The sequence below is a fragment of the Grus americana genome, chromosome 16, assembly GCF_028858705.1.
Source record: "Grus americana isolate bGruAme1 chromosome 16, bGruAme1.mat, whole genome shotgun sequence".
In the NCBI taxonomy this organism is placed as follows: domain Eukaryota; kingdom Metazoa; phylum Chordata; class Aves; order Gruiformes; family Gruidae; genus Grus; species Grus americana.
In genome coordinates, this window is record NC_072867.1 from 5225222 (window position 1) to 5235564 (window position 10343).

The window sequence follows — 10343 nt, forward strand, 5'->3', positions numbered from 1 at the left end:
TAGAGAGATATGCTAAAGAAATATATGAGTGTAATTTAATTTGGGAAACATTTATCAGTTAAAGACTTAAATTTCCATCTGTGCTTCCTCAGAGGAAAGAGAGCCATGTGCTGCTGGTTTCCCAGGCCACTTTGGCCTCATAATGGTCAGCATCCGTACAGCTGGTTCTTGCTCCCGTTTCATAAAGAGGGGAAATGCATTTATTGCCTAGTTGCAGCGGCCTGGTGCTCGCTCATCTGCAATTCTCCTGAGCTTATCCAAAACCTCCTTGTGGTGGTGATTTGGAGAAAACAGCTCCGAGAGGCAGGTAAAGAGCCATCACGCTTTGCTGCTGACCTCATAGCTACGACACCAGTTTAGCAGTCATATTAAGTAGGTATGGTGTAATCGGCATAGAGCCTGGTGGCAGGGGCCTGATGGAGGCTTCCCGACCCGGGAGCGCCCGGTAAAGGGTCTTGGCTGCTGCGGGAGTCGGCGTCGGAACCTGCGCGCCGGGCTTGGGTTTTCCCCGGGGCGGTAGCCCGGGCACGCAGCCGGACGGAAGCGGAAGCGCCTCGGCGGCGGTGGAGGGACAGCGGCGGGCTCTGAAGCGGGAGGTGGGTTCCCTCGGCCGGGCATGGCCGGGCCGGGCGGTGCGGGAAGCTCCGGGGCGGCCGGCCGGGAGTGGGGCCGGGGGAAGAGGCGGGGTCCTGGCGGTTGCTATGGGGACGGTTGCTATGGGGACGGTGAGGCCGGGGCGGGTTGCTATGGGGACGGCGGGACTGGGGCGGGTGTGGTGCTCCGGGGCCCTTGGTCCCGGTGCCGCTGGCCCGGTGCCCCTCGGCTGCAAAGCCCGGGGTTTGCCGTCCGTGCGAGGAGCGAGTTGTCCGTGGCCCGCGGCGGGCGCCGGTGGTCCCGGTGCGCGGGGATGCCGGGGTGCCGTGCGGGTGCAGCCCCGGTGGCCTTTGTAACGCTTTCCTAGGTGCTTGCGGGGGAACCGTGCTGTGTGCCGGTGTGCCTGGCAGGTCCGGGGAGAGGTGGGTGGCGGAGGCAGTGACTGCCCGGCTGCCCACATCGGGGCGTGAATCAGCCCAGCAGATAAAATGTACAGGTGTGCGTGCTGATGAGAATTTCAGTGGCTGTTCAATTTTATTTGGGCCTTCTTAAAGTCTGTCTCATGGAATCAGCAAGTCGTTATTGAAAGCAGATACAGAATGCTCAAAGCTGTTGCAATTTCATATAGCCCATTAACGTTTGCATTTATGCTTACTTTCTATAGTGCCAGTTAAATTATTATTTGTTTAGTAGTTTATTTACTTAAGCTGTGCATGGTATGACTGGTTTCAGGTTGTGACTGAACTGAGATCTGTACAGTTGAAAGTTGGGCAACGTCTGTAATTTGAGCTTACAGGAAACAGGGCAATATCCCATATATGTACTTGTACCCTGCTGGGTGTTCTGCAAGGCCCCATTTGTACAGTTCCACACAGCCCCCTTGGCCACCTCTTAAGTTGCTGCTTTTCACCTGTAAGTAGTTTTTCAGATAAGATGCAGCATGTGCATCCAGTGTCATCCCTTCTGCCTGTGGATGTGGCCACAGGAACTGTGGAGCAGGAGGAAGGGTTGTGTTTCTTCCACAGCATGCCCCTGCCTCTCCCGGAGAAAAGCAGAGACTGGAGGAAGCCTCCAGTGGAGCATCAGCGGGATTGTGCTGTTTGTGCTTCAGAGCCACAGCCAGCCACTGTAAGGATCTTCAGCAGGTTACCACCTGAGATAACTTTATTTTTTAGTGAAGTCACATTTCTCCTAGGCTGTTTTTGAAGCATTTTGGCAGAACGTTCTACTGATGTTTCAGCTGATGTAGTAGGATGTTATATGCATGAGTATTCAGAAGAACAAGCACTTAGCTTGGGAAGACAGAATATTAGTGTGCTGTAGTGATAGATATGTGCTTGGTCAACTTTTAGAGTGTCTAAGTCTTGTAGAGACGCTAGGATATTGAACTGCAGCACTTTAACAGAAGTAGTTAAAAAGTGTCATTTTGTGTCTTTGTCCTGGATATGATATAATTTTAAGATGATAGCATTTTGGGTTAATCAAGTTTCTTAGACTCTTCAACTCAGAAACAGAGCCCAGGTCTACTGATGAGCCTGCTTTCCTGCCTAGTGTTGTTCTGGCTTCAGAAATACATGTGCTAATCTGGCTTTTCCTGGTCTTTCAGGCTGTTAAAAATGGGGAACACAAGCAGTGAGCGAGCTGGACTGGAGCGTCATGGGCATAAGGCATCCCGAGGTGACAACTCAGGAGGAGCCATCAGTACGAAAGAGGGTGATAGACCAAAAATCTTAATGGACAGTCCTGAAGATGCAGACTTGTTCCATTCAGAGGAGATGAAGGTATTGCTGGTTTGTTCTTGTCTTCTAACATTACTAGCTTTGGGAATGCTGTCCAATTGTGGTGCTGTTAGCAACCTTCAGTAATTCTGTCATTGAGTTTACACACAAAACTATCTCCCTTGCTTCCCACGCTAAGGAGAGATATTGCATTGATGTTCAAGCAGGTATAATGAGAGTAACATCATGGTTTCCAGCAGGAATTAATTGTAGAAAAACTAAAATGTAACTGGATCAAAGCTGTAAGTACAGTGCCCCAGCTTCCTTCGGATCCTTAATGCTCTTGCAGTCACTAGCGATATTTTACTTGTCTATTATTTTTCGTATTAAAAGATCTGATAACTGGTTTTTTTGCTCAGTATTAAATGGATTGTTAGAAATGTCATTTATCGTGTTTCATAAGAACATCTAACAGAAAATTACACTTAGATTTTGACTGTTGGACAGAGCTGTTTCCTATAGACAACTTGTAATCTTTCTGCTAACTACAAATTTTGTGCCTATGATATTTGTATAATCGAAATGCTTAACTGTATTTCTTCTTAATTATTTTTCTCCCTTTTCTTATATCTGTGTATTTTGAAAAGTCTTGTGAGCTCAAGTAACTTCTTTTTAACCTAATTTAGGCTTGAGAGAAGGGGATTATTTTGCCTTCTGCTCTTTCTGCAAATTTGTAAGACTTTAACATCTTTGCAGAATTTGTGCAAATTAATTTGTGAACAGCATCTAGAAATGCAGTTTGTAATCTCCATCTGGCAAAAACTACTTGTAGACTTGTACCCTAGAGAATCGTGCCTGAGTGCAAAAACGCCTTCAGTAAAATATAGATTGTCTAAGTCTGCCAGGAAAGAATTCCTTTTGATTAAGACATTGTGCTTGTAGGCTCCATTGGAGAAAGAAGAATTCCTAGCTTGGCAACAAGATCTGGAAGTGAGTGATAAAAGTCCTACTCAAGCTCGACCAACAGTCTTTCGCTGGACTGGAGGAGGGAAAGAAGTTTATTTATCCGGGTCCTTCAACAACTGGAGTAAAATTCCTCTGACAAGGAGGTAACAAACTGCTGCTGCTATATCAGTGATATTCACCATGGACTGACAATGCTTAGTGCGGTGAGAAAGGTGGTCAGTTGATAAGATTGGTATTGTGCTTGGATTTACCACTTTCCTGCTTCTCTCCTTGAGCCCTTGATGAGAATGTCACTTTTTGATTCTTGGGTGGCACAGGATGAAAGTTGAACTGTGTGCCAATTTTGAAGGAGGGATTTGTTCACTAGGCACCACGCACGAATGACTCAAACCAACCTTGTCTGCTACCTGGAATAAAGTTGGGGTTATGTAAGTTGAAGTTGGTTTTAAGCGTAGTGTCTCCGATGGCAGGTGTACTTTCTTGCCATCTCATTGGCTTTTGCCCAGCTCAAAGGGTCCAAATTCTGCTTAGGAAACTCTGAGCCTGCAATCCCTACTGATAAACTACTTGAATGAGAGAATAAATTTGTGTTAAGGTACCAAGTACTTTTTCCTGCCAGAGAGCTCTGGAGCTCTGCTTAATTTTGTACCTGAGTAAGTACTTCACTTAAACCAATGTTTTTTCAAACCTTTCAAACTTAATGTTGGCAGAGAGGCTGCATTTAACTGTTGATCTGAGTCCTGTTGTCTGTCAACGATGACATATCCATGGAAGATATGGTGTTTGTTAGATCAGTGAGTGGCTACCTGCATTGTTGCAGAAGTGTCTTAATTTTTCAGGAAATTTGAGAGAGGAGCATAGTGGCCTGATGAAATGGTGTGGGAGGATTGTTCTGTGCATGAACAATGTGAAATAAATTATCAAGACAGGAGCTGGAAAAAAGGCCAGTGGAACATCAGTATTACTGTCATACTCTAAGTAGAAAGCCTGGGAGATGGGAAATGGTGAGATGAATCTGGAAGAAGGACAAAAATGTCTCTTTACAAAAAAAAAAAAAGGCTTGTGTCTTGTCAGATTAGGTATTCTGGGAAAGGAGATACTTGGCCCTCCTTAGAGGCTGGATAAAATCATGTTACTGAATCAAATATGCTCAAGTAAAAGAGTTCATTATTTCAAATCCAGCTCTGTGGTGATATGCTTGCACTCCTTACCTGAGAAGTAGTAAAGAGATATACTGGCATTGTGTGGCCTGTTTGAATTGTTCTCATAGAATCAACTGTTTCTCAGCTTCTTTGAGATGCTGGTAAAGACTTCTGAAGAATTAGGAAGTTCACGGCACAGGAGTATCAGAATCACCAAGCAGCAGTTATTCAGACACAAAGTAACTCAGAAGTATTGAGTTGCTGCTTTCATCTTCTAGTCATTGTTCATTTGTTTCATTGGTATTTGTGTAATGCAATTTATGATGGCAAATTCTGAAAGGCAAGGAAATATGAGTAAGCTGATCCTGCTCTATCAACAGGAGTCTTACAGATAAAATGAGGTCTCATGTACTAACAAGTCACATGAAGATGTGAGAATGACTTTACAAAAGCTCAGTGCCAATTCCTTGATGCCTGAAATGTGATATTAGATATGTTGGGAGTTAGTGTCACAGAAGAAATGATCATTAACATTAACCTAAGTTTGATTCCTTACCTTTAGATTGCATGAGATTCTCTTAAACGTGGCACTGCTTTTTAAAGTTTTGCATGTTAAAAAGGTTTGTATTCTGCGTTACAGTGTCACAGTTTATAGATTGACGTACTTTTCAGAATATTTCAGGGCTGATTGTTTGTGTTAAATTCTAGTCACAATAACTTTGTGGCAATCCTGGACCTGCCTGAAGGAGAGCACCAATACAAATTCTTTGTGGATGGGCAGTGGACACACGATCCTTCAGAGGTAATGTTTTTTTCAACTCGCTGTATGTATCGAGGCATCTGAAGATGAGAAACTGGCTGGTTTCTCTACCAATAGCCGGCCTTTTCAGAGAAAAGGTATTGGTTAACAACAGAAACAGACTTTTTAAGCTGGTGAGAGATATTTCTGATCCCAGCTGGCCTCAGTGGCGATATCACACTGACAGCATCAAAGGACAGATTTTGTAACAAATGGGTGACAAGATCTCTTGGGTTTTGTTTTATAAGAGATGGTGAGCTTGTCTTGTCTAGTGCCAAATTGTCTTTTAAAGCACTGTAGCATTGCTGACAGCCCAAATCTCTCTGTGCTGTACTTGCTATCTGTGCTAGAGTGTTGCTATTGCTGCTCTAGATATTTTATAGTCCAGTAATTGTGCCAAAATCCACCAGGCCTTTTCCTCCTTCTCTGCTATAAAATGAGCTCTAACCCTAGCCCGCTCAGCAGTCCCTACCTGCTTCCAAGCTAATCATTTACAGTTGCTGGTTCCAGTCTTCTCGCTGTCTTGGCAAAACTTCCAGAACCTCACAGAATTTACTTTGCAGTAAACTTAGCTCTTAGACCCTCTGCCCTGGATTCCAGTCTTAGATTTAGTAGTAAACCAGCAATACTAACCATACTCTGTCCTAAATCAGGCCATGCAGATCTTAGCCTGGCTCTGAAAGCCCTGTAGAAGGTAAAAGTAAAGCTTGTGTCCTAAATGTTACCTTTAGCCCAAAATTTATCCTAGCCTTATCTATAGCCCAAGAATTTATCAAGTTCTGTGGACCTAGCAGGTTCAACTGACCTGCATCCCCCCAGGCCTACCTCCTGCCCTTGCCCCTGACCTGACACTAACTGAGCAATGGTGAACTCTTTTCATATCTGGTACTAGCATATTTTAAATGCAATATATCTCATTCTTGGTAATGCTGTGTAGCATTGTGTACTTTTGAGAATCTAACGATCCTGCAAGCTTTCTTATTCTGACTTTTGTATCTTGTTTCTTCCCAGCCAGTAGTAACCAGCCAGCTAGGCACTGTCAACAACGTCATACAGGTCAAGAAAACTGACTTTGAAGTATTCGATGCTTTGATGGTGGACTCCCAGAAATGTTCAGACATGTCTGGTAAGAGCATACTGTTAATTTTATATCATACTTTTCAGAGCTGTTAAAAATCCCATCTTCCTTTTTGTCTGAAGTTCAAGCTCCAGTATAGATTAATTTCCACTTTTGTCAGGCCCTGTGGATGTGTGCAGGAATCACAAATGCACAAAGGAAGAATGTGGAATGCGTAAAGGAGGAAGCCTCTGACAGAGCAACACAGGTCACTGTAGATCTGATTAGGAGGAAGCCATGGGTGCTTAATTGCTGTTTGTTTGCCTGTGTGATGCGAAATGGCTGGCTTTGGTGCACTCAGTGGTGGATCAGTCTCTACCTTACAACATCAAACCAATGTTGCCAGCCTGCACTGCTCCTAATGCCATCTTTCTCTGCTAAGGAGATGGGTTCAGGAGGTCAGAAGTTGCACATAGAGATAGAAATTAGGTGCATCTTAATAGTGCTAACAGAGGCTCAGGAATATGTCATATTCTCTCAGTTTAGTATAAATGATTTATATCTTAGAATAATATAAAAATGCTGGGTTTGCCTTAAGTTTCATATCCTAGTGTAACAGAAGAGAGGTACGATTTAGCTTGAGTGATCTCTGAGATCAGCCTTGCCACCTCTTCTTTATAGACCTTTGTAGGGAGGGAGACTATGATTGAAATAGTGCCTTAAATCCTCCTTCAGAAGAGCTGTCCTTTGAATTTGAGGCAGGAGGTGCATTTGGTTGTATTTTGCTATATGCCACTTTCCCCTGGACAAAGCTTTTTTTGAGAAAGAGTGTGATTTGTGAGACTTGGGACAGTGCAAGAAGCCAGGAGGAGGTTCTGGTAGATTCCTTCCCCCTATGTTTTGTAACAGCCTTTCCTTATATCACTTTAGGCTCTGAAGTGCTCTTTCTGTTACCCTGTCCCTGCCCAGGAATAATACCTGCCTTTCACATCTACGTACCATGTTTTTAGTGCTTCCCTTGGAGGTAGCATTGTGGAGTGATGCTTACTATTAAGTGTTTGCTGGAGAAATCCTGGGCAGAGATGACAGTGAAGTTCTGGAGTGCCTCCCACATCTTCACACCTAGTCTTAAGTCAGACGGGCTTTGGACACCTTAAATCACTTCTTGGGCAGTGACTGATCCTCTGGCACTGCTTCAGCTGCTGCAGTCCTTGTACTTAACATGCCATTGATTTCTTTTGGCCGCGTGTTCCTGGATGTGAAAATCGACTTGGAATACCAGTAAAAACGTACCTACAAAGAGCAGATATTCTTACAGACTATTTAAGAATAAATATTTAACATCTCTCTGGCAGAGTTGTCAAGTTCACCCCCAGGACCATACCACCAGGAGCCCTATGTTTGTAAGGCAGAGGAGCGCTTTAAATCGCCACCTATTCTTCCCCCCCACCTGTTGCAGGTCATCCTGAATAAGGACACAGGCATTTCTGTGAGTACTTTAGTTTGTTTTGCTGAATAAGGGCCTTGAGGGTGTGAACAGATGGGGGAAAATCTGGGGGGGGACAGGGGACAGGCAACGAAGAAACTTAGAATGGTTGCTGTGTTGGTAAATTTCTTATTACAAATGTCCAGATGGATCCATCCAAAGTAAATTTATTTTTCTCTTTAACTCTCTACAAAATTGAAAAGAAAACTAGATTGATACTTTACTCCCAGAAACCCTAATCTTCCCACTGCGACACTGTTAAAATGTCAGAAGCACATAAGAAATAATTGAGGTCTGTTTCACCATTGCATTGAGGATGCAGAGAGTTTCACCCTGGAGGGATCTTGGATTGTTCTGAAACTTTGTCTACATTTGTTGACGGGCTCAGTGTAAGAAGCAGCGTGATGTATTTGAGAGTATGGCTAGTTACAGACGGTGTTTATCATCCATCAGCTGTGATGACTAAACTGTGAGTTCTGTTATTTTCACACTGTCTCACTTTCTCTTTTTTCCAGTGCGATCCTGCTCTGCTCCCTGAACCCAACCATGTCATGTTGAACCACCTCTATGCACTTTCTATCAAGGTGAGAGGCCAGGGCATGTTCTTCACACTTGCAGCTTTTAGATAACCGTGTAATATGCTCACTTGTTTTCCGTCTCCTGTAGGATGGAGTGATGGTGCTTAGTGCTACACATCGTTACAAGAAGAAATATGTGACTACTTTGCTGTACAAGCCAATATGAATGTCACAGTAGTTTGTGACCAATTGTTCTGGGCCAGTGCAGTCTCAGAAGAAAATTCTCCTCTTAACCAAATGTACTCCTGCTCTGTGCTGTAGCAAATGAACTCTGATTTCATATTGTTTCTGAGACTTCCAAGTTCTCCCATATTTGCCTTATTTTCCCAGTCCCACCTTGGAAGTTCTTGGAGATGGCAGCTTCATGGCAACTAGAGAGGTGGCAAAGGTGTCAGTGCCCATTGTCAGCTCAGTTAAAAAGCCACCAAGTTAATTAGGCTGAAAAACGTGAGGGCAGCATCAGATTAAAGCCCTTTAGCAGTGAGGCAGACTAAGAAACAAGCCAGCCCAAAGTCTAGAAAGTTCAGGATTCTTGTGGAATCTGATTTGACTTCACCACTCAGCAAAAGCAAGCCCATTGCTACTTTCATAACTCATCAAACACGCAATTATTTCAGTAGCAAGTTCCAAACTTGCATGGCTGAAATAAGTGTGAATATTGATGATCTTTTTGTAGCAGCCTTTCTAGGCAAAAATCAGCAACACAATTACCAACAAGCTCGCTTTTATTTTACGGTAGACTGGGGTGCACTGTTTCTACTGTGAATAGCTCTGTAGTTTTTCTCTTTGTGAGAACTGAAATACAACTTTTCCCCTGTGGAATTTCCAGTAAAGACAATTGTTTTTAATGGCTGGATTTCTCTGTAAATCATAAATGTGTCTTGCAGCGATCTGCTTTTGGAAACCAATTTCTCTTGCTGTCACTGATAAGGACTTCCTTAAGCTGGGATAGGTAGCTGTAAGGAAACGGAGGTATTCAGTTTAGGGATTAGCTCTTCAGTAACAGCCTGAGGGTGACTGTATGTCACCTGTATCGCAGTGGCCAAACTTGCCCCTTGGCGTAAGCAGTTGCAGCATGCTGGATACCACAGCACTGTACCCTTCTGTGCCCAGCTAGAGCTGGGCCTCCGCTCCAGGTTGCAGCCTTGACCATGGGTATAAAATCCCCGGTGCTTCAGCTGCCAGTGCTGTTGGGGATCTCTGCAACTTCTTAGTCTGTTTATATTTTCTAAGTGATTATAGTAATGCCAGGTTGCCCGTACTTGGTATTCACAGCCTGTTTTATCCCAAAACAAATGCAACATTAATGCAAAACTAACTGCCTGCCAGCGTGCCTCGGGCCTGCCCTGGAGGAGCCAGCTTGGGAGGGGACACGCTGGGTCCTTCCCTCTGTGGGTGTTTTGGTGCCTGAGAATGCCAGTGACTGTGCCAATGACAGCCAGCCCCCGTCTGGCTGTGGGGAAGAGCACATTGCACAAATCAGGAAGGCACTTGAGTGGGGACAAAAGCTGCAGCAGCCAGCGTTCGGTGGAACCAGCCACAGTGGAAGGGTGGTTTCCCATCCTCGGATCTGTTCACTAGCCTTGTTGCAATATCCTGAGTAGCTCAGTAGATCTGGGTATAGTGCAATGGTTTTCTCTGAAAACTTTCTTCATTCTGTGCTATGGATAGTAATTGATATTCTGAAATATGGAATTGCTTTTGTTTTCAGCCTCTTTAGAAACAAATAAAATATTTTCAAGAAAAGTGGATGACTTGCTGTGTTATTATCCATCCCATTTTGGTAACCTCAGCTTCCTTGAGTTGTTATTTTTTTATAACCTGTGATTGCCTGATTGCAGTTTTATGCCTTGGGGAATTGTGCAAGCTTTTCATTCTTAGATGCGGTTTGAAACACTTTGTCCCCTTGCAGTTAATCAGTGAAGAAGAGGAGGGAGGTGTTAGTGTCTGTTTGCGATGTAAAGTTTACAGGAAGAACAAGAGTCCAATTACTTAGAAGCTCC

At 44.1% G+C, this 10343-nt stretch overlaps 1 protein-coding gene across 2 annotated transcripts; it reads left to right on the plus strand.

Annotated features, from left to right (window-relative positions):
• The first annotated feature begins 477 nt into the window (after positions 1-477).
• On the plus strand, positions 478-10086 carry PRKAB1 (protein kinase AMP-activated non-catalytic subunit beta 1). Of its 2 annotated transcripts, none has more exons than XM_054844666.1 (8): positions 478-596; positions 2201-2375; positions 3255-3421; positions 5129-5222; positions 6231-6345; positions 7632-7765; positions 8278-8346; positions 8429-10086. In XM_054844666.1, the coding sequence occupies exons 2-8, from the start codon at positions 2211-2213 to the stop codon at positions 8504-8506; spliced, it is 822 nt and encodes a 273-aa protein (XP_054700641.1). In that variant the 5' UTR covers positions 478-596; positions 2201-2210; the 3' UTR covers positions 8507-10086. The 2 variants fall into 2 exon arrangements, with proteins under 2 accessions (XP_054700641.1, XP_054700642.1); XM_054844667.1 differs by lacking the exon at positions 478-596 and adding an exon at positions 1580-1722.
• The last annotated feature ends 257 nt before the right edge of the window (positions 10087-10343 follow it).

Coding starts and splice junctions, on each gene's coding strand:
- PRKAB1 (XM_054844666.1), top strand. CDS start 2,211: ATGGGGAACACAAGCAGTGAGCGAGCTGGACTGGAGCGTCATGGGCAT. Junction 3,422..5,128: donor AAAATTCCTCTGACAAGGAG/GTAACAAACTGC, acceptor GTTAAATTCTAG/TCACAATAACTTTGTGGCAA. Junction 7,766..8,277: donor ATAAGGACACAGGCATTTCT/GTGAGTACTTTA, acceptor TCTTTTTTCCAG/TGCGATCCTGCTCTGCTCCC.